The sequence below is a fragment of the Polyodon spathula genome, chromosome 33, assembly GCF_017654505.1.
Source record: "Polyodon spathula isolate WHYD16114869_AA chromosome 33, ASM1765450v1, whole genome shotgun sequence".
NCBI lineage: Eukaryota > Metazoa > Chordata > Actinopteri > Acipenseriformes > Polyodontidae > Polyodon > Polyodon spathula.
In genome coordinates this window covers 4641917-4666935 of record NC_054566.1, presented here as the reverse complement: position 1 = coordinate 4666935, position 25019 = coordinate 4641917, and the positions used below count along the sequence as shown (strand labels likewise).

General features: G+C 40.3%; 1 protein-coding gene across 3 annotated transcripts in view; it reads right to left on the bottom strand.

Annotated features, from left to right (window-relative positions):
- Positions 1 to 25019, bottom strand: part of LOC121303517 (astrotactin-2-like) — a 615708-nt gene that overhangs the window by 406532 nt on the left and 184157 nt on the right. For 2 of the 3 annotated variants that reach the window (XM_041234251.1, XM_041234250.1), the window contains one exon: positions 21661 to 21765. The exons of the other annotated variant lie outside the window; for it this stretch is intronic. In XM_041234251.1, the coding sequence (XP_041090185.1) occupies positions 21661 to 21765 (105 nt within the window). The remainder of the gene's footprint in view (positions 1 to 21660; positions 21766 to 25019) is intronic. 3 annotated transcript variants of the gene reach the window in all.

Below are 25019 nucleotides of genomic sequence, written 5' to 3'. Positions count from 1 at the left end.
TGGTTTACCACAATGTCAATGCCATTTGCTCTTGAGCAGTGGTGGCCATATTGTTGTTTACCCTTCAGCCCCTAGGGTGGCCAAGTCAATCAAAACCATGTAACAAAAAATATAATCAGTTTAGGCCAGACAAAGGATTGGATCAGTATTTAGCTTTGGTTCCACAGAAAAACAGAAAGTTAGAATGAGAAGCATAGCTTGATATCAACTTTTCCACTCTTGTAAATGTTTCCCCTTGGTTAAAGTATAACAAAGTGTAATACAGCACAGTGAAAGCATGGCAAAAAATAGGCATGCATTGTAAAACACAGAGAGGTATGGTGAAGCATATTTAAAAAAAACATGGTAAACCAGGGTAAATGCATTGCATACTCATGTGAAAAGCATGGTAAAAGTGCAAGCATATCATGTAAACATACTGTGGTGATCCATTACCTTATAAGGGCATACACACAAACTACTGTTTCTTTACATATGGGTCAACATACTGAACCTGTAGACTGAACCCTTATCTGTGAAACATGCACTTCCTGAAGACACAGATTCCTGCTCTCCTGATATTGCACAGATAAACATTACAATTTTTTTATTTTTATTAAATATATATATATATATAGAGAGAGAGAGAGAGAGAGAGAGAGAGAGAGAGAGAGAGAGAGAGAGAGCAACAGACCACAAGTGGTTTCAGAGCGCTATACAGGACATATCACCTCGCTATAAAAAAGATATTGCTGCTCTAGAAAGAGTGCAAAGAAGAGCGACCAGAATTATTCCGGGCTTAAAAGGCATGTCATATGCAGACAGGCTAAAAGAATTGAATCTGTTCAGTCTTGAACAAAGAAGACTACGTGGCGACCTAATTCAAGCATTCAAAATTCTAAAAGGTATTGACAGTGTCAACCCAAGGGACTTTTTCAGCCTGAAAAAAGAAACAAGGACCAGGGGTCACAAATTAAGTTTAGACAAAGGGGCATTCAGAACAGAAAATAGGAGGCACTTTTTACACAGAGAATTGTGAGGGTCTGAAATCAACTCTCCAGTAATGTTGTTGAAGCTGACACCCTGGGATCCTTCAAGAAGCTGTTTGATGAGATTTTGGGATCAATAAGCTACTAACAACCAAACGAGCAAGATGGGCCAAATGTCCTCCTCTCATTTGTAAACTTTCTTATGTTCTTATGAATATACATAAAAAACCCAGCACAAATACACATACAAAAAACAGCACACAGTATAAAGCATCAGTGTCAAAGCATGTGAAAATAAATTCTCCCGACTGAATTAGCATATCTTGTGAAATAAGACTGTTTTAGTTTCTTCATGAAAAGGAGAATTTCAGCAGTAAGGCAGAGTTCAACAGGCAGAGCATTCCAAATCTGTGGACCCAGGACCGAAAAAGCACAAGCTCCAAAACGTTTGTGTTTAAAACGTGTCTGACACAGGGACATGGTGTGCAAGGACCTCAGACTCCTAATAGAATTATAAACCTGCAGTTTCTCAGTCAGATAGTGAGGAAGTTGCTGATAAGGTGCTGTGTGAATTAAGCATAGTAATTTGAATTGTGCACAAAGCTCAACTGGGAGCCAATGTAAAATCCAGTAGAATTTGAGAAGTTGGGTCCCGACGGGATCGACCAATCAAGAGTGGAGCTGAGGCATTCTGAATGACCTGGAGAAGTCTGATTGGACACCGAGGCAGACCCACATACAGGGTGTTGCCATAGTGGTGATGAGTTGTTACGAGGGCATTCAGAACAGCAGCACAGAGAAATGGTTTGATCTTTTTGATTGTCCGTAGATGGAACATGCACGTTTTTGCTACTTGTTTGATCCGAGGCAAAAATGACAGAATTGTTCAGCACAATTCGGTCATGGTAAAAACACATACAGAAGAGAAAACAGGAAGTGTTTTGTTTTTTAGGTTGGCTTGTAGTCCAGTGGTGATGATGGTCTTCACTGAATCAAAAGTTTCTGTCCCCTATAGCTCAGGCCAGCAATACATTTCAGACAGCACGTACGATTCTGTTATCTTGAATTACTCAAACAAACAATCCTACTGTATTCCAGCATCACTTTGTTCAAAGACTCATGCTATTATCTGGATTTGTCTGATTCCCATGTGAAATCACACCGAAATCATTTCCTAATCTAATTTGATGAACATTTTTGTTCCTTTAAGAGCCACAGAACACTTTGTCACCTTGACAACTAGCTGTAGTTTAAAGTATTGCTGAACTGTGCAGCTGTGGTTGAATTGTTTATTAAGGGTTCAGTTCTGAATGGAATCTGCGCCTGAGCACATGGTGTCTCATTCTATATACTGAAGGACATGTCTGTGTGGAGATACAGTAACATAGGCCCTTCAATAAGGTAGTTTACTGACCAGTTGCAATAACTGAAGTCACATAGCATTTACCACCATTATAAGTTAAACAGTACGTATAGTGCCTATTGAAAGTCTACACCCCCTTTCAAAATGTTCACCTTTTGTTGCCTTATAGCCTGGAATTAAAATGCATTAAAAAGTTTTTTTTTTTTCATTTATCTACACATCCTGCCCCACAACTTCCAAGTGAAAAAAATATTCTAGAAATTTGTAGAAAATTAATTAAAAATAAAAACTGAAACAGCTTGGTTGGATAAGTGTCCACCCCCCTTGTAATAGCAATCCTAAATTAGCTCAGGTGTAACCGATCGCCTAAAATCACACACCTAGTTAAGTGTCCTCCACCTGTGTTAAATTGTAGTGATTCACGTGAGTTCAGGATCAATTCAGCAGTTCCTGTAGGTTCCCTCTGCTAGTGCATTCAAAGCAAAGACTCAACCATAAGCACCAAGGCGATTTCAAAAGAACTCCGGGACAGATCAGGGGATGGGTATAAAAAAATATCAAAGGCCTTGAATATCGCTAGGTAGCACGGTCAAGACAATTATTAAGAAGTGGAAGGTGTATGGCACCAGCAAGACCCTGCCTAGATCAGGCCATCCCTCCAAACTGGATGACCGAGCAAGAAGGAGACTGATCAGAGAGGCTACCAAGAGGCAATGGCAACTTTGCAAGAGCTACAGGCTTTTATAGCCAAGACTAATCAAAGTGTGAATGTGAAAACAATATCCCAAGCACTCCATAAATCTGGCCTGTATGGTAGGGTGGCAAGAAGGAAGCCATTACTCAAGAAAGCCCACCTTGAATCCTGTTTGACGTATGCAAAAAAACACTAAGGAGATTCTGTAGCCATGTGGCAAAAAGTTTTGTGGTCTGACGAAACTAAAATGGAACATTTTTGCCTAAATGTAAAGCGTTATGTTTGATGCAAACAATACAGCGCATCACCCAAAGAACACCATCCCTATTGTGAAGCATGGTGGTGGCAGCATCATGTTATGGGGATGTTTCTCATTGTCAGGGACTGGGACACTTGTCAGGATAGAAGGGAATATGAATGGAGCAAAGTATGGAGAAGTCCTTGAGGAAAACCTGCTGCCCTCTGCAAGAAAGCTGAAACTGGGTAGGAAGTTCACCTTTCAGCATGACAATGACCCAAAGCACACAGCCAAAGCTACACTGGAGTGGCTAAAGAACAAAAAGGTAAATATCCTTGAGTGGCCCATTCAGCGCCTCGACCTAAATCCAATCGAAAATTTGTGGCGTGACTTGAAGATTGCTGTCCATCAATGCTCCCCAAAGAACTTTGCAAAGCTTGAACAGTTTTGTAAAGAAGAATGGTCAAATCTATTGCCAAATCTAGGTGTGCAAAGTTGGTAGAGACCTATCTCAACAGATTCACAGCTGTAACTGCTGCTAAAGGTACTGGAGACATCCAATTATGATCTTTCAGTTTTGTATTTTTAATATATAATTTTTTTCTCAATAAAACCTTTTTTCCCCTTAACAGTGTGGAGTATGGTGTGTAGATAAGTGCAAAAAAAATCATCTAAATGCATGAAATGCTGAGGCACTGACACAACAAAATGTGAAAAAAATGAAAGGGGGTGTAGACTTTCTATAGGCACTGTATATTTAAATGCCACTGAATGTATTTATTTAAATATTTATTTCTGCATGATGTTTCATTTCATTTTAAGTAGGCTATAGTTTCTATTGAGTTAATATAATTTTTCTCTAAATCTGGTTTTACCTGGCTTTGAGCTTGTCTGGATAACCCAGACTGTCGTAACTGAACAACTTTCCTCACTCCTTTCAAATTATGTGACAATGAAGCCTTTCAACTGACACTTGTGGTGTCCCTGAAGAATCTATTCTTGGGTCCCTTTTCTTCAAAATCTAAATGCTTCTGCCAACACAACCTCATGTTTCATTCCTATGCTGACGACACCCAGCTCTACTTAAAACTCGACCCTGGTAGTCCCTCTGCCATGGTCCAGCTCTCTGCCTGGAATCAAGCCATCAAGGCCTGAATGTCTGCCAACTTTCTCCAACTGAACAGTAACAAATCTGAACTCCTAGTAGGATCTAAAACTCAACTTAACAATTTCAATACAGCTGCCCTAAACCTCGGAAACTGTCTGCTGCTGTCTTCACCCACAATACGAAGCCGTGGTATACTCTTGACAACAACCTCTCCTTTGATCTCCTCCGTGGTCAAATCTTCCTTCTACCATCTTCAAAACATCTCAGATGTCCGTCCCTACCATTCTGTCCCAGATGTGGAGATACTTTGTCAAGCATTTGTCTCTTCTCGACTCGACTATTGCAACTCTCTATATGGTGGTCTCCCGGCACACACCATAAACTGACTGGAGCTAGTTCAAAATGCTGCTGCCAGGATTCTTACCAGATGTAAAAAACGTGATCACATCACCCCCCATCTTGCCCAGCTGCACTGGCTACCTGTAAAGTTCAAGATTATGTTCAGAACTCTTCTGCTCACCTACAATGTCCTTCATCACACAGAACCTGAGAACCTCCTCAGCCTGCTGACTTGCTTTGTCCCTGCCCTAAAGCTGAGGTCCTCAGACTCTGGTCTGCTTGTTATCCCCAAGCAAAAGTGCACTACACTTGGACAATGCTCATTTAGCTTCAAGGCTCTGACTCTTTGAAACTCTCTCCCAGTCTTGGTGTGTGATGCTCCCACCGTCGCTCGCTTTAAATCAACTCTCAAGACCCACCTGTTCTCTCTTGCTTTCCATGCTCCTTAAGCTTGATATCTGCTATTAGCTGCTGCTAGTGTTTCATGTATTATGTTACTATCATGTATTATGCAGTTTCCACTGTATTTAGTGTACTATTTCATTTATTATACTTTTATCTGTATTTGAAGTAAGTATTATGGTCTTTCTTGTACTTATTGCATCTTGTAAAGCGCTTTGTGATGGTGTTCCGCTATGAAAGACTCTATGTAAAGACTGATTGATTAATTGAAAACAATTAGACTGTTCCAGTCACTTTGGGACTCCTCCATTACACCCAGTCTGAGCATCTCATCAATGTCCGTCTTTATTACCTGCCTTTTGCGCTCAGGTATGGTATGGCCTCTGGTGAACTGCCGCCCCCGGTGGGCTACTCAAGTCAGAAAACACATCAGGAAACTCAGCCACCAGCACCCGAGCCTGACATTTCTGTGTTGGTGTCAGATTATCTGCAACCTGTACTGACCCCTTTTTCGCCAACACAGAAAGATCAGGTCCCAGTTCGGTGATGTTGTCTGCTTGCACCACTAACAAAGCCTCCTGTTGCAACCAAGCCTTTGAGAGGTTTACATGGTATATGTGCTTTTCTCTCCGTCGCGCCAGCTGGCAGATCTTATAGTCCACCGCCCCAATCCAGCATGTAACTTCAGAAGGTCCTTAATATTTCGCCAGAAGTTTAGACTCAGAGCTGGGTAACAATAGATGCACTTTTTCCCCCAGCAGAAAAGTGCGGAACCGGGCCCCCTTTGTTATATTGGGTCTCTTGTCTGCATTGAGCCTCCTGTAAATTATCATGCGCCCATTTTCCCACAGACTCAAGACATTTGTGCAAGTCCAACACATACCGGACACTATTGGTTGAATTATCCTGCTGTTCCTCCCACATCTCTCTGACCAGATCTAGCACACCCGGGGTCTCCACCCATACAGCAGCTTGAATGGTGAAAACCCTGTAGAAGTCTGAGGTACCTCTCTGATAACAAAGAGAAGGGGAGGAATCAGCTGGTCCCAGTAGCGCTCATCACTGCCAATGAATCTGCGCATTATGTTTTTGAGGGTCTTATTTAAACGTTCCACAAGACCATCATTCTGGGGGTGAAAAACCGAAGTCCTAATGGTCTTAATCCCCACAAGTTTACATGTTCCATGGACTAGCCGGATCCTTGGGGATCCCCATCCGAGAGAAAACCTTCATTAGCTCATCGGCAACCGATTTAGCGAACGCAGAGCGGAGGGGAATGGCCTCTGGATAATACGCTCAAAGGCAAAAGAAAAGGGGAAAATAAAACACAGTAATAAAACTAAAATAAAGGTGCTGCACTTGGCAGTGTTACTCCAACCATCGTTAAACGCATGGCCAGGGTCTCCGTCCTACGCTCACTCCCTCAGCCTCCTTCCTATACATGTATGGGTTCTGCCCAAGGTTTCCCCGCTAGTAATATTTTAATTTTCTTCTCTTTGGGTTTCTTTCTTTTTCCGTCCGTTCTCGGTCCTGGAGCAGAGCTTCCACTAGCTCGTTGTTTTGTCTTTCAGGAGCAGAGCTGAGGGAACAGCAGAACGTTATTTTATAGGGCTAGCAATCCCGCAAAGGCTCGCCTCTCAGCCACTCAGAGAGAGGGAGAGCCCACACACCCTCTCTCCAACCTCTCCGTGTCACTGCCATGACCGACAGACGGATATTGTAAGGCTGCTGTCCTCTTCCTACAGCACTATGAATGCACCAGAAGAGTCAGTACAGATCTCCCCCCCACCCACCAACACTTTCTAAAAGAACATGTTAAAAATATTCCAATAAAAACATGTAGGGTTATAGCTCCGACATGTTTCTCGCTAGTTCTGTGATGCTGGATGCTTTTTTGGTTTTAAAGGAAAATGGTGCAAAGTACTGTTGAACAGGGCCCTCAAAGGTCTTCTAGGTTTTGTTGTTAAAAACAGTTTTTTTTTTGTTGGATCAGTGTAGGTGTTCAGTCAGTGGCTGGTAATAAGCTAGAGCAGGCTCACAAGGATAAAGTCCTGGGTGATACAGTAGACTGCACGTTGGCTGTTAGGATGTGCTTCAGTGACACATATCTTTAATAAACATTTCAATAAAAAGGAATGATGTATCAAACAATATTGATATCACAAAGAAGCAATGTTTCAAATAATGTCCCGTTGTTGAACAGGGATGAAATAATTAGCAGAGTTTACAGGTAAAGACTTAATAATTAGCAGTACAATACATTACAGTGACTGAAAACAGAAGCTCAGAAGGAAATAACGAAGAACCAAACCCAAGACTTCTGAAAACATCTAATTAGCTTTATTCAGAACATGTTAGAGATACAGGCAGAAATGTATTTGAAAGATATTAAAACTACAAAGAGAAAGCGATAACAAAATGGAAATGCAGCAAATAGCTTGTTGTTTAAATTTGGTTTTTGTAAATCCCTCCCGCGTATTTCTGTATACAGACCTTTGTGAGCTAATGTGTATAATAGAAGCTCATAAACTGCATTATGCTGAAATATGAAAAAACTGTAAAAAATGTAGGTACCCAACTGTGGCGGAGTGTCCCGCCCCTATATACATGTGTGCGCTGCAGTATTATTATTATTATTATTATTATTATTATTATTATTATTATTATTATTATTATTATTTATATTATTATTATTATTATTATTATTATTATTAATATATATATATATATTGTGTTTTGGGCGGACGGAGGAAAGCCGTCCGTCATTGTTTGCTGTTTTAAACCTGCGGAAAGCCGGTCTCAAAGTGTGGATGGGGTTGAATGCCCATCCCTGTAAAGCTCGTGGGAATGTGGCTGGAGCCTTAATAAGGTCATTGTTTAATGGTTAATTAGGGCTCCAGTAACAATATAAAAGACCCACTCCAAGCTCATTAGGAGAGAAGGTTTAGAGTGGAGAACGAGTGAGGAGTTGGGAGGTAAAACTAAAGTCGAAAGATAAACAATTGCTACACATGTTGGTTAAAACCAGCACGATACTTGTTTCGTTATTATTGTTTATTTGTTTGGCCAAAGCTCCTTTTTTGTTTTGTTTCTTTTATTTTTGTTTAAATATTTGTTTTATTATTTAATAAATATACTGAGCGTCCCACAGCTCAGTTTTCATCCGCCATTACGTGTTTTGGTTTCTGTGTTCTGCCGGGTCTGACGTCACCACTACAGTCATCCCGGTCACACCAACAAAAAATGTCTATACAAACTCTGTGTTAATTACACTGGAAAAGATTATTAAAAAAAAAAGAGTCATAATCGCCTGTATGAAAATCAAGCTTTTCAATTTCTTTTCTGTGATTGCCATTATTTGCAATTAATATTAAACCCTGTGCAAAATCAGTACACATAATACATTAAACAAGCTTGAAAACATTTCATAAAACTTTCCCCTAACAGGGCATTAGCATTCCAATGCTTCCAATCAGGTATTGTATACCTGTGAATGTTTTAATAACTATTATCAGATGAAAAGCATGCATGCAACTTGATGGATTTGATTAGTTGAGTGGTTGCATCTTCTGTTAAGCAAGGCTTCACATGAAAACAGGACTTTGAGATTCACCAGTTTCAAAACATGTCACAAACATAAATCAGTACCAAAGAGGCCAGATTCACTTGCTTCAGTGCAAAAATTTAGAACATTTCTATTTGAAAGAGCCATCGCCATTGTGATCCCTTAAACATTACTGCACAATACAAAATGCATGACATTTCTAAGCACCTGGGATTACAAAACGGTATTGCCAACCTGGAAATATATAATTCATTACTACCTATCTCACATAGTTCTCCATGGCATTGCAGTGGCAGCTGCAGCTACAGTATGTATGTAGAAGGCTGTCATTGCTAGCATGGTACTATACTGATTCTTGTATTATGACCAATGTCATCACAATGATGTGAACCAACACACATGAGAAATGCACTGCAGTACCACGGGACTGCATCAGTGCCTGGCATTCTGCGGTGCGATGACCACTGTGCACTAACTGTTCCAATGCCATTGCCTTGGATATGATGATAAATAGCAACTCCAGTTCAGTCCTGATGTTTCGTTGCTGCTGTGATACTGTAGTTTTATTAAAATTCAATATGTGGATTTATTTTTTTCTTGTACACAATGAAATTAATTATTATTTACATTTGTGTTTAGCATTTATTTGTAATAAAACAACATTTAAAAAATATGTTGCCATTATGAATCGAGCCTGCAAGCAACCTTGTCTTCTACAGTATGTAATGAAAAGCCCCTGTTTCAGCTTTCCTGTTTCATGGTGAAAACAGCAGGTGCTCGAGGGTTTAAGCACAGAAGGAAGAGCGTTTGGGGAATGAAGGGACCCCCTTTTATATATGTTGTTATGATAGAAGATGTACAATCATGACACAGTTACAAAAATCATTTTCTATTCAATTCTCTCTGTTATTCCTCTATTTGCACTTCATTTGCAGCTCACAGAAAAGCTTCCGGCAGTGCCCGTAATGCATAGCAAGCTTTGAAGAAAAACTCTATTTAAATAACCGACTTGTCTAAACAAGCGCAGGGAGCGAATAGCCTCACTTTCTTCAGTCGGGTATTTTTCCTGCAACTTGAGTTAAGAAAAACATTTTTTAGTCCAGTAACCATTGGTAACCACAAGGCTGCATTATGACAAATGTTAGAATGTAATAAATATTAATTTCAAAGGGACATATACTACATAAATACACAACTTTTAATAACAGACCAGCACATTTAGCTAAAACCCCACATTGTAGCTATGTACAATAGAACTACATACTATAAAGTATGCTGTTCTGTTGTGTGATTGAGAGAGAAACCAATTTTAAATGTAAGCTGATTAGATGTATTGCTTGCATTACTTATTGTCATCCTGTAGTTTTACTTCAGTGTATATTACAGAAATATCAATAATAATTTGTTAATAAAACAACAATACAGTCAGGGAAATCACTCTTTTTTAATGCTGTGGTAAAATGCTGTTGGGTTTTAGCATTTCAACTCCAATGTTGGTTTACAATGCAGAGCTCTGTATTTACTTCAATCTACACTACTGTCATCAGCCAGCCTCTGCAATAGGACTGATGAAGAGATTTACTAATACTGGAATGAATGTGTACAACAGGGCAGTTTCCTAATTCAAACATAAAGGAACAAGGTAATTGTGAAATGTGTGCAAGTGTTTTCACTGGATAAAATCAAGATTCAATTTCATTATTAAATATTTTCCACCTTTTACAAAAGTGTATGCTTGTTTACATTCCCCTACGGTACGTGCAACCCTTCCTGAGCGCTTCAGCTGCCCAGTAATCATGTTTCTTCCACGGCAGCTGGTACAATACAATACAATCACATTTCTGTACAGTAGAAGAGGTTTTGAGTTAAGTGCATGGCAAAACTGATTTTAGAACCATTTAGCTTCTCACTGGCCATCATGTTTTCATTATGAAAAAGGAGGAATAAATCATACCGAGGATGCCTGTGTAAAATTGGTCTATGTTTGGTAGGGTATTTGTTTAGGAAAGGAGTCATACTTTTTGATGTTGGTATTTTTGGAACGCATGTTTGAATTTCATTGAATATGGTGGTGCTGCATTGATGGTTTAACAGTAGCCACTTAGCACCTATTCTCAAACAAGCACCCAGGTAAAGAGCAGGTAGAGAGAGAGAGAGAGAGAGAGAGAGAGAGAGAGAGAGAGAGAGAGAGAGAGAGAGAGAGAGAGAGAGAGAGAGAGAGGATATGCCATGGCTCAACTGAAAAATGTATTTTACAAGTTAGTTTTCACCTCTTCAGCTTCCCGAATGGCAGAACCGCGAGTGAGGTCAAAGAGTTGAGGCTAAGGGATCCCCGAGTGGCTCCCCTGGTAGAAGCGCAGTCGTGTGGTGTGCAGGGTGAGTCATTGGCTCTTGTGCTCTTGTGGGTTAAGGAGACAAAACCAGTAATTTGAAATTTGATGTGCTGGCCTCCCCAGTCGTCTGACATTAACCCCATTGAAATGTTATGGGATGAGCTTGACAGGAGCGTGAAAAAGAAGAGCGCAATCAGCATGACTATGCTCTGGGAGATGTTTAGGACTGAATGGACCGAAACAGAGGGATCACACAGTGCTAAAGCTCCTGGAGTATGTGATACTGTGATTGTTAACAAGGGGGATATTTTCATTAGAAGTTTGCAGGTTTTGAGAAGGTTAATATATTTCCATATAAATCAATGAGTTTATGCTGCTTCTTCTGTTCTTAGCTGTATTTCAGTAAAATGTCCAGGTGCCCCCATACATTTTGACTGCAAGTGTGTGTGTGTTTGTGCGTGTGTGTGTGGTGTGTGTGTGTGTGTGTGTGTGTGTGTGTATATATATATGTATATATATATAGATATATATATATATATATCTATATATATATATATACTAGATATATAATATATATATATAATTATGGACCTGACCTCGAGGTCTGTAGTGCTCAGTATTTGACCTGAGGGAAGACTATTGTTACTGGCAGGGGACTATAATTGCACTCTGGAGGTAACAATAGTCTTTCTGAGGTGACGTGGGATGGAGTTTTGAATTCACTTTGTTATCAACACTTCCAGAAAGTTGTATGACTGTCAGAAAGGCCAAGGGAAGCTAGGGTACTGATCAAATAAGTAACGAATGTGGGGTTCCAGCTCTCTAGCAAGTCAAAACTGATCTGCACTAAACCTCCGAAGAACTCAAACATCCTCCCTGATAATGCAAGCGACACAGTCCCGAGAAACGAGGCGGTTAACTCAGCTATAGCCTGCGGTCAGCTAATCCAGCAAAAGCTTTTGCTGTTAAAGAAATGAATGATAGAGAGAAAAAAAGAAAATAAAGCTAGTTGTTATAAAGCTGTTGAAGATGAATGGACCACAGTCGTTGAAATAGCAACCTGAACATAAATAACTTGTGTTATATATATATATATAATATATATATATATATATATATATATATATATATATATATATATATATATATATATATATATATATGTGTGTTACGGTTCATGTGTAAAATCGGTAGATCTATAGATTAACCAGAAAATGTATAGGTTTACCAGATCACAGGTCAATTTATAAAGTAACTAAGGAGTGTTAGTTAATGCATAGAGCAGCAATTGTTTGAGGGAATGTGCGTAATCTAGACCTATCAGACCATTTCAATGTTGTGTTTGGTCCTTTGACCAGGCTGGCTTGTTTGGTGACGTCAGGCCAGGACAATAGACAGACAGCAGTGCTGCTGGGATATGAATGTGCTGCTGCAAGGATTTATTAAATAAACAAACAGTTTGAACAAAACAAAACACGGAACTCAAAATGTATTAACTAAGGTTTTTTTTTTTTTTTTTTTAGCTATATGCATTAACTAACACTCCTTAGTTATTTTATAAATTGAACTGTGAGCCTGAAAATGTATAGATTTACTGCACTATTTGTTTATTTTTAGGGCTTGAACTTTTCAGGTTTTATTTTTTCTAAATCTCTACCTCCCTTTAAATGTTAATTAGTAGTTGTTAAGCTGTCTCTGCATCCTAATAAAGAGAAAACTATTCATTACAAACTAGGTTTAAGATATATATTTTTTCTTTTGCTACAAAATCAAGGATTAATTATATTATACAATTATACAATTATAATATTAATAATAATAATACTAATAATAATAATATGTCTTTCAACATTTTGTGTGTGTGTGTGTGTGTGGTGTGTGTGTGTGTGTGTGTGTGTGTGTGTGTGTGTGTGTGTGTGTGTGTTTAAGGTGTAGAAAGCGGATATTTGAAAAGTAATACTGCAGTTGCGCTAAAAGAAAAACACAATATATGTTACATTAATTGTGAGACACTGGCCCTCATTCAGAAAACTTTAAGGACTGTTTAAGGATAGCCCAATTTTGAAATCAGGGTTTGTTGTTCATATAAGCTTGTCCAGCTGTTTCAGAGAGTGTTAACGTGTATTCAAATCTTTCCCTATTTAATCATAAGATAATTTTTGAACAGAACCCACTTAAATGAGTGGTGCTCTTTGCACTTGAAAAAGTCATGACACTACAGTGAGATTTAACTGGATCACCGATTTCAGTTGGTAATGAGTGCTTTTAGCACATGTGTACTATGATGTGATTAATCCTTAATGCCAAGTACAGGTGAACATTCCTATGTTAAAACACAGATGTCAGTTTCACAACTTTAGCGTTACAGCAAATGCAAAGTACTGTTGCCACAAGCTGTGCTTCAAACAACATTCAATGTGTCTAAAACCCCAGTTACTTCATCACAAATTCAATGTGTCTACAGCACCAGTTACACCATCATGAATTGAATGTGTCTAAAACCCCAGTTACACCATCCTGACATTCTGTGTGTCTACAACACCAGTTACACCATCCTGACATTCTGTGTGTCTACAACACCAGTTACACCATCCTGACATTCTGTGTGTCTACAACACCAGTTACACCATCCTGACATTCTGTGTGTCTACAACACCAGTTACACCATCCTGACATTCTGTGTGTCTACAACACCAGTTACACCATCCTGACATTCTGTGTGTCTACAACACCAGTTACACCATCCTGACATTCTGTGTGTCTACAACACCATTTACACCAAACTGAATGTACATACACATGGAAAAAAATAAAATAAAAATTAGACTAGAACATGCTGCCTTAATGTTCAGAAGAATGAAAACAGAAGATGCCTTGCCTTGTTTATACCGTCACCATTTTTTTTAAAAGAAAGGTTTGGTGATTTAAAAAAATAGCGCAAATAAAAAATAAAATCATATTGCAAATATCTTTGTTTATCTTGCCACGCTTCATTCCTTAACAATCGTGGCACACCAGACATACACTGCGTGTTTTTTCCGTGCACAATCAATCAAATTATAAACTTCAAGGCGAGATTATCAGCGGCGTGTACAGAGAGAAACAGCTTAGAACAGAATTGGATTGTTTTGTGACAAAGGGAGGAAAACTTACCCACAAGGCAAAGACAGCAGCAGAGGTTCCAGCAAATCGCAGAAGCCGAAAAACATGATGAAGTGTACTTAAAACTTGGATTTACTTGGAGTGGCTCCAGCAGTGTGCCAAGGCCTCAGTGTGTGTTGTATGCGGAGAGGTTCTGGCAAATAACAGTCTGTGGCCCTGTAAACTACACCGGCATCAGGAAACAAGGCACCCAACTTTAGCATCTAAAATCGGTTACTTTTTTCAGAGAAAGCTGAATGAGAACGGAAAAAAATATATAAATATATAAACGCAACATGCAACAATTTCAAAGATTTTACTGAGTTACAGTTCATATAAGGAAATCAGTCAATTCATTAGGCCCTAATCTATGGATTTCACATGACTGGGAATACAGACTTGCAACTGTTGGTCTCAGATACCTTAAAAAAAAAGGTAGGGGTGTGGATCAGAAAACCAGTCAGTATCTGGTGTGACCACCATTTGCCTCATGCAGCGCGACATGTCTCCTTCGTATAGAGTTGATCAGGCTGTTGATTGTGGCCTGTGGATTGGCCCACTCCTCTTCAATGGCTGTGCGAAGTTGCTGGATATTGGCGGGAACTGGAACGTGCTGTCATACATGTCGATCCAGAGCATCCCAATCATGCTCAATGGGTGACATGTTTGGTGAGTATGCAGGCCATGGAAGAACTGGGACATTTTCAGCTTCCAGGAATAGTGTACAGATCCTTGCGACATGGGGCCGTGCATTATCATGCTGAAACATGAGGTGATGGCGGCGGATGAATGGCACGACAATGGGCCTCAGGATCTCATCACGGTATCTCAGTGCATTCAAATTGACATTGATTTAATGCAATTGTGTTTGTTGTCCGTAGCTTATGCCTGCCCATACCATAACTCCACCGCCACCATGGGGCACTCTGTTCACAACATTGACATCAGCAAACTGCTTGCCCACACAATGGCATACACACTGCCATCTGCCCGGTACAGTTGAAACCAGGATTCATCCATGAAGAGCACACTTCTCCAGTGTGCCAGTGACCATCGAAGGTGAGAATTTGCCCACTGAAGTTGGTTACGACGCCGAACTGCAGTCAGATCAAGACCCTGGTGAGGACGACGAGCACGCAGATGAGCTTCCCTAAGACGGTTTCTGACAGTTTGTGCAGAAATTCTTCGGTTGTGCAAACCCACAGTTTCATCAGCTGTCCGAGTGGCTGGTCTCAGACAATCCCGGAGGTGAAGAAGCCGGATGTGGAGGTCCTGTACTGGTGTGGTTACACATGGTCTGTGGTTGTGAGGCCGGTTGGACATACTGCCAAATTCTCTAAAACGACGTTGGAGGCGGCTTATGGTAGAGAAATGAACATGCCAATTGCAAGCTCCCTCAAAACTTGAGACATCTGTGGCATTGTGTTGTGTGACAAAACTGCACATTTTAGAGTGGCCTTTTATTGTCCCAAGCACAAGGTGCACCTGTGTAATGATCATGCTGTTTAATCAGCTTCTTGATATGCCACAGCTGTCAGGTGGATGGATTATCTTGGCAAAGGAGAAATGCTTACTAACAGGGATGTAAAAAACTTTGTACACAAAATTTGAGAGAAATAAGCTTTTTGTACATATTGAAAATTTCTGGGATCTTTTATTTCAGCTCATGAAACATGGGACCAACACTTTACATGTTCCGTTTATATTTTTGTTCAGTATATATAAATATATGAAGATACTCTTATTATAACTATATTAATCACAGCCCTTCTACTTTATTACTCAATATCTTGCAACATCTAGGATTGTCATTTCAATGGGGAGGCGCAATTGTTTTTGTTCTTAGCAAAAGGATGCTCACTGACAAAGTTTGAGAACCCCTGATTTACACTAACACTAGGGGCTCTCCTTGGGGATGGCAAGCCTGCACGTTGTGCACAGGTATGTCCCCTCACTTGGTCAGTAAGTATATTCTCCTTCGAAAAGCGAAAAACTCGAGGGAAAAGAACGTGTGATAATGTCTACAAAAACTAAAGCTGAACTTTGTTTTGAATTTATAGAAGAGGATAATAAAAAGAAAACTTCCAATACCAACAGGAAGCTCCATGAAAAAGCACTTGAAAGGAAAGCATCCTTCTAAACTCCCAGCGCACCCTCGGACTCTAGTATATCTGTTGGTGGCAACACTCTGTCTCTGAATTTACCCAAAAACCACCGGCACAGGAAACAGACATGAGGGTGTGTGCCAGGTTTTCTGATAAAGGAAAACACAGTACTTTTTCAATTTCTCATACTTTCTCATCTCGAGTGGAAGCGACAGCAAGTGGGAGAAGTACAGGCGTGGAAAAGTACAGAGCAGTTTAGAAGCAGTAAGGAGAAATTGCATCTTGAATTGCTTTAATCAGAAAACAGAGGACATTGGGGAAACACAGCAGCAGCTCAAAGTCAAACAGCCGCGTGTGTTTTTCTGATAACAAACAAGCTGAAACTCGGAGCAGATGATTAAAATTCAGCACCGTTCTGAGACACGGGTGAGGGGAGGAGCCAACAGCACAGCAGAACAATGCAGTTAAACGAGGCAGTCTTCCCAGCGACAACGAGTGGGAGAAGTACAGGCGTGGAAAAGTACAGAGCAGTTTAGAAGCAGTTTGAAAGCAGGTTGACGGCTGCAGAAGAAACTAAACTTCAAAAAAAAAACCCTCAACATGGTCTTCAAGCCAGTAATCTGTGACACCTGCTTGATGTGGGAAATCCGAGAAAACCCAGCGGAGCTAAACGAAGTGTGCGTAAAGTGCCGCACGATCCATGATTTGCATAAACTAGTAAATATGCTAGAAATGGAGCTGGAAGAAGTGAGACAGCAACAGGATCTTGAGGAACTGGCACACCCACAATTCATGGAAGTCTGCATCACCCCTAACAGACTGAAAGCCACCAGGGAGATAGAAGGTCAGAACAGCTGGGTTCAGGTAGGCAGAAGCAGGGAAAAAAAAAAAACTTTGTCAAACACAACCACCAGAAATCAAAACAACCAACAAATTTGAGTCACTTCAGAATTTTGATGAGCAGAACCAACAACAAGAGAATGAAAGGAACAACATCCAGGACCCCATTGACAGTGGTGACCAGAGAGAAAAAAGAAAGGAGGTCATGATTGTTGGGGACTCCATATTGAGAAACACAGCAAGTTCAATTCGCAGTTTGGACCCCCTTACTACAACAGTGTGCTGCCTTCCGGGAGCCTCGGTCAAGCACATCACTGAGAACGTGGACAGGCTCCTAGAACGAACAGGAGACGACCCGGTAGTAGTCGTCCACATCGGTACAAACAACATTGGAAGAGACAGACCAAAATCCCTGCAAAACAAATTCAGAGAGCTAGGAAGGAAATTAAAAGAGAAAACCAAAACTGTGGTATTTTCTGGTATACTACCGGCACCTTGCAAAGGACCATATGGACAGCTGGAAATAATTAATCAAAACGCATGGCTGAAGACGTGGTGCACACGGGAAGGCTTCACCTATCTTGATCATTGGACCACATTCTACAATGAGGACTATCTGTATAGATGGGATGGACTGCACTTAAATAACAAGGGAACCAGTCTACTTGGAGAAAAGATCCTTGAGCAGGTTCAGAAGCATTTAAACTAGAAAGGAAGGGGGGAGAAATCAACAAAAAAATAGAAGGGAGACCGCATCAAAACAAGAACAAGAACTCAGGTAAGACAACCATTAAATGTATTTATCTAAATGCTAGAAGTATCAGAAACAAAATTCTAGAACTTGAAGCTACTGCAATAACAGGTAACTATGATGTGATAGGTGTTACAGAAAAGTGGTTGTCTGAGAGTGATGGGGACAAATATAATATTTGTGGGTATACACTGTATAGGAAAGACAGGCAGGACAGAAGAGGAGGAGGGGTAGCGCTATACATAAGAAACAGTCTTGAAGCCCAGGTGTTAAACCTGGACAAAGAAAATAAAACCGAATCAATATGGGTCAGAATAACGGACAAAAATTCAAAGGGCATAATAATAGGAGCATGCTATAGATCGCCAGATTCAGACGGTGAGCACAATAATCTGTTATACAATGACATTAGAAATGCGTGTAGCAAAGGAGAAGCCATACTAATGGGGATTTCAACTTACCCCAAACAAAATGGGAAAACCCGATGGGTAGCACGAAGGATGAAATAGAAATGGTGGAAATGACAAATGACTGCTTCCTAACACAATTTGTCAAGGCACCGACTAGAGGGGAGGCATGCCTTGATTTAGTCTTTTCAAATAACGAAGATAGAATAACTAAAACAGAGGTCAGAGAACCACTGGCAAACTCAGACCACAACATGGTCTCATTTGAAGTGTTTTTTAAAACCCCAAAAGTAATGACTAAAGCTAAGGTTTACAATTTTAGAAAAGCAAACTATGAAGGTATGAAACAGAGACTAACTGAAGTAGATTGGAGTAAAATAGAGAAAACACCCACAGAAGAAAGATGGTTGTTCTTCAAAAATATAGTACTAGAGGCGCAAAACAATTACATTCCTAAAGTAGACAAATCTAAATGTAAGAATAAATTGCCAAAATGGTTTAATAGATCAATTTAAAAAAATATTCAGCGAAAAAAGGCACTTTACAGAGCATTAAAAAAGGACCAAAAAGAAAGTACGCAGAAAGAGTACACAGAACTGCAAACGCAAGTCAAAAAGGAAGTTAGAAAGGCCAAGAGAGAAATAGAAATGAACATTGCTAAGGGAGCTAAAACCAATTCCAAAATGTTTTTCCAATATTACAACAGCAAGAGAACATTCAAAGAGGAGATTAAATGTTTAAGAGATACAAATGGCAAAATCGTAGATGAAAAAAAAAAAATAGCAAATATATTAAATGATTACTTTTCACAAGTTTTTACAAAGGAAGATACTGACAACATGCCCCACATGTCATCCAGTTCCTATCCAGTTTTAAATAACTTTAGCATAACTGAGGCAGAAGTGTTAAAGGGACTAGGAGCTCTTAAAATAAACAAATCCCCTGGGCCGGATGAGATCCTCCCAGTAGTACTCAAAGAAATGAAAGAAGTTATTTACAAACCGCTAACCAAGATCATGCAGCAGTCTCTTGACACAGGGGTTGTACCGACAGACTGGAAAATTGCAAACGTAATACCGATCCACAAAAAGGGAAACAAAACTGAACCAGGTAACTACAGACCAGTAAGCCTGACTTCTATTATATGTAAACTTATGGAAACTATAATAAGATCCAAAATGGAAAATTACCTATATGGTAACAGGGTCCTGGGAGACAGTCAACATGGTTTTAGGAAAGGGAGATCGTGTCTAACTAACTTGCTTGATTTTTTTGAGGATGCAACATCGATAATGGATAATTGCAAAGCATATCACATGGTTTATTTAGATTTCCAGAAAGCTTTTGACAAAGTCCCGCACAAAAGATTAATTCTCAAACTGAACGCAGTTGGGATTCAAGGAAATGCATGCACATGGATTAGGGAGTGGTTAACATGTAGAAAACAGAAAGTACTGATTAGAGGAACAACCTCAGAATGGAGTGTGGTAACCAGTGGTGTACCACAGGGATCAGTATTTGGTCCTCTGCTATTCCTAATCTACATTAATGATTTAGATTCTGGTATAGTAAGCAAACTTGTTAAATTTGCAGACGACACAAAAGTAGGAGGAGTGGCAAACACTGTTGCAGCAGCAAAGGTCATTCAAAATGATCTAGACAAGATTCAGAACTGGGCAGACACATGGCAAATGACATTTAATAGAGAAAAGTGTAAGGTACTGCACGCAGGAAATAAAAATGTACATTATAAATATCATATGGGAGATACTGAAATTGGAGAAGGAATCTATGAAAAAGACCTAGTAGTTTTTGTTGACTCAGAAATGTCTTCATCTAGACAATGTGGGGAAGCTATAAAATAGGCTAACAAGATGCTCGGATACATTGTGAAAAGTGTTGAATTTAAATCAAGGGAAGTAATGTTAAAACTGTACAATGCACTAGTAAGACCTCATCTTGAATATTGTGTGCAGTTCTGGTCACCTCGCTATAAAAAAGATATTGCTGCTCTACAAAGAGTGCAAAGAAGAGTGACCAGAATTATTCCGGGCTTAAAAGGCATGTCATATGCAGACAGGCTAAAAGAATTGAATCTGTTCAGTCTTGAACAAAGAAGACTACGTGGCGACCTAATTCAAGCATTCAAAATTCTAAAAGGTATTGACAGTGTCGACCCAAGGGACTTTTTCAGCCTGAAAAAAGAAGCAAGGACCAGGGGTCACAAATGGAGATTAGACAAAGGGGCGTTCAGAACAGAAAATTGGAGGCACTTTTTTACACAGAGAATTGTGAGGGTCTGGAATCAACTCCCCAGTACTGTTGTTGAAGCTGACACCCTGGGATCCTTCAAGAAGCTGCTTGATGAGATTTTGGGACCAATAAGCTACTAACAACCAAACGAGCAAGATGGGCCGAATGGCCTCCTCTCATTTGTAAACTTTCTTATGTTCTTATGTTCTTATTTGTATTTTGCACCAGCTAGCTAAACTGGTTTAGGCTTTTGCTTTATGATTTAAAACAGGTTGTTTCAAGATGTCTGTGTTTAAAAGCAGCAGAAGTCATGAAAAAAAAGCATGTATTAATACAACTAGTATCCATGTGTATGTAACTGATTTTACATTCATTTAAAATACATTAAAGAGATATAGATTATTTTTTTTATTTTTTTTTAAATTTAGTAAATTAGTAGATACTCGGCAAAATCCAAGTCGAGTTCAGCTCACTCGGGAGTGGCAAAGACGAACACACGCTTTCCTCCAAAGCACCGTTTCTTTCACACTGCAGATTTATGGTGCAGCCACCTCAGAGCTACAGCGTCGGAGGACAACGCAGCTCTGGGTAGCCTACATGCAAGCCTGCAGCTGCCCGGCCAGATCACAGGGGTCACTGGTACATGGTGAGCAAAGGACACCCTGGCCAGCCTAAGCACGCCCCCCCCCCCCCCCCCCCCAATACCTTGGACTCTAACCAGTGACCACTCCACGCCACTTGGGGGCTCCTAAGAAATATAGATTTCTGGGGGTTGAATTGATACAAAATAAACCCGAAAGCTACTTTTTCAAATGACAACTGCAGAGATCATAACACTGTAGCACCTGAAGTTGGAACAACATTACAGTCAAACAGTCTACTAGTTAAATCTACTGCAACATTGCTAGCATTGCACATTGATACAAAGTAGGGTCACATAACTTTAAAATTATCAAAATGCCAATAGAAAAAATTTAAATGTGCCATTAGACAAGTTAATTTATGTAAATATACCCTTGATCTTTACTGTGGGGTTTGCAATTTTACTGGAAGGTATTTACACCCCACCAACCCACAGAAAAATTGTCTTTCACCATAAAATGCAAATGCTACTGTGTTTTTTCCCATCTTCTTCCCTCTGGCAGTAAGTTACCTTTGCTCCTCCGCCGGCCCCTGTGCTGCTCTGTGTAGAACTTGAGTGGGGTCTCGTCATCTGCCTCCGACCCCGAGCCTCCCATCTTGCCAAACACAGCCCTGCCTGGAGAGAGCAGCAAACACTGTATTAGTACAATACACTGCTCAGCCCTGCCTGGAGAGAGCAGCAAACACTGTATTAGTACAGTACACTGCTCAGCCCTGCCTGGAGAGAGCAGCAAACACTGCATTAGTACCATTATCACTTTGCACACTGCTCAGGTTCCTCAGTGTGACAGGTACTGTACCACATTAACCACACTCTCCAAAGGACTAGTGTTTATAAGAGGGACATTTTCCCTGTAAATAACGATGAAAATGTAATATTTATTATGAAAGTTATTTAGTCTTATATCTGTGGAAATTAACTTGTCACATTCTTATTTTTTCTATGTGTTCTGAATCCTGTGTACCGTAAAACATCAACTAATCCCCTGTTTGAAATACACGCCGGGTCTGCTGGCAATTATTGTAAATAAACACCTGGTCTCTATTAAACGCCAGGTCTCTGTCGCTGCCATTGAAGCTGAGGAAGATGAGGAGGAGGTTGAGTGTATCAAACTGCTAATAAGTGACAGCGATGAAAGTGACTCTGTAACAGGACAAGCAGCCCTATACAGTATTTATTTTAGAACGGGGCTTCCCCTCCGCCCCTGTACTGTGTTTTGTGTTTATTTATTATTTACTAATACGTGTATATGTGACGTTGAACCGCCGTGAGTTTCTTTTATTGTTTTGTTTTTGCAGCGTGGATGGGCTTAAAACTCATGTAGAAGGTGGCCATCATGGTCACCTGTATAAAAAGCCTGCAGCTCTCCATGTTCGGGGTGGCTGTACACAGGAGAGCGAGAGAGAGAGAGAGCGAGCGAGTGAGGAGAAAATAAATTTAAAACTATCTAGGATCAGTGAAGGCGATTGCTCAGCCTGACCTGGGTCGTATTTGTTATTATTGTGTTTGTGATTTATTTTTGTTTAAATCTTTTATTTTCACTCTGTGAGCAAGTGTTTATTTTTGTTTAACCCTTTTAATTTATTTTGTGTTAAAAATAAAACGGCACATGCGCCACTGCACTGTATCCATCTGTGTTTAACTCCTTTTTCTGGTCTGACGTCACCTCAACGCCATTTCCTGCCACACGTGGTGGCAGAAGTGGAAGCACCAGCACCTCCTGGACTCTGGGGTCACTGAGGGCTTCACTTGGCCTGGGGTCGCTGAGGGCTCTGCTACGCCTGGGGCCGCTGCCTGGCTCTGCTTCACCTGGCTTGCGCCGCCTGGGGCCGCTACTAGTCCTGCAGGACCGCAGGAAGCATCGACGCCGGCGCTTCAGAAAAGAGGGCTGCCGGCTACAAAGAAGGGGGGGGGGGACCAGGAGACCAGCTCCCCCAGCCGCACTTTCGCGGCAGGAAGTACGGTGGCCAGAGCCCCACAGAAGGGAGCTGCCGGCCATGAAGAAGTGGGGGGGGGGGGGGGGGGGGGGGGGTTTAGGGGGGGTTTAAACGCCGGTCTCAAATAATCACAGGTCTCTAATACACGTCAGGTCTGCCGGGAAATATCGTAAATAAACGGCGGAGGCGTTTAATTGAGGCTTTATGGTAGGTCTACAATTTGACTACATTTAAAGTCATTTTTCCATCCATTTCTTCAACAACATTATCTTTAAACAATATTATTTTTTAAAAATATTTTTTCACATCCCATAATGCTGAACAACATACCTAAGTCTGAAGTCACTTTTAAAAATTCCCATCTTATAGATCCTTGTCCATATGCAGGGGTGGCCTTCACCTATATGGAGCATCCCAACAGATGGACCATTTACTTGAATATAATACATAGCATCTGCCTTGGGCTCTATTCACAAAGCACTAACCCAAACATCTTCAGTTAATCTTTCCACGCTGTGTAACAATGGCAACTGCACATGGGATATGGACAGGATATCAGAAGGCTCACAGAGTTCTTGAACTGTGTCTGCATCTTCAGTTTCAACAGTACTTTATATTTGAAGAAAGATGATTTCCAGTGAGTTTTGTAAGAATTATACTCTATTGCCAATGTTTTCTGACACAGATCGCTGATACCATGTGTAGTGTTGTGTTCCTTCTGAATCAGTATTTTAAATCAGTCACTGTCTGAAGAGATTCAAATTTCAAGCAACAATGAGACCATGCATTTTAAAAAGAGCCCACAGTGGCAGGCACAAGGCATTATAAAATGAAAGGGCCTCTGCGGTGGCAGTAAAAAGGTCAAAGAAGTCTGCAGTAAATAAAGAAATGAAAATAAATAAATAAATAAATAAATAACATTAAAACAGGATTGAAAGGACGAGGGCTGACCAATGGTCAAGAAAGCAAACAGGAAATACGGTAATCCTAGATTGAACTGACAAGGAAACTATCCTTTTCCCTTATATGCAGGTGTCCAATTTAACCCGGCCACATTGTCATATGGCTTTTCAGGTCCCCTCAGGTCAGCATTAACACAGTTCAGTCACAATTTCACATGGCTGACCTGCTGGAGGGGAATAAAAAAAACAGAAAATGCAAGGATGTAACCCCAAACCCTGTCCCAGTACAAATCCAAATTCTATTTACAAGTAATTACAATGTGCCCTGCCACAATGCAATTAATCAAAACACAGACTCTAAACAACTCAAGAGTTGGACGTTGTGTAAATACAGCTGAGTAAATAACAAGATGAATTGATCTCTGAATATGCTCCCTGACTTATAACATTGGGCTTCATTAACCTTGATCAGGGAGCTGGCACATCGTCTTGGCGTAGGAGCAATCTGAGCTTGGATATTCTACACATCCAGCTTATGATTCTATACACAGATGGGCTTGTTGTTCCACTAAGTCAAAATGTACTTAATGAAACAAGTTAACATTTTGTTACAACACAAATACAACAAGCACTAATTCTCAATGGGATCTTTTCCTTGCAAATCACTGCAACTCATCTATTATAATACGTGGACCGAAGCCTAAGTTTTATCAATACAACCTGTTCAACATTTTTCATTATCATGTCCAGCATTGTCTAAAATGAGGTGGGGGGGTGGGGGGTGGGGTATATCACGTGACCTAGTTACAGCCACTCAGACTGGCCCGGATGCCATTTTATCTGTCCCAATATATTTATATATTTTTCCATGATGGTTTTTATTTTCAATATGTTTCTAACTGTGTATGGTAACCAAAGAGAGCCCATGTCTCAAAGGAAAGTGGCTAAACGAAGCCTTTCAATATATGTTACTTCAGATGCACGGATTTGTGTGCTTGTCAGAAAATGAAACTACTATTAAGATTTGAAA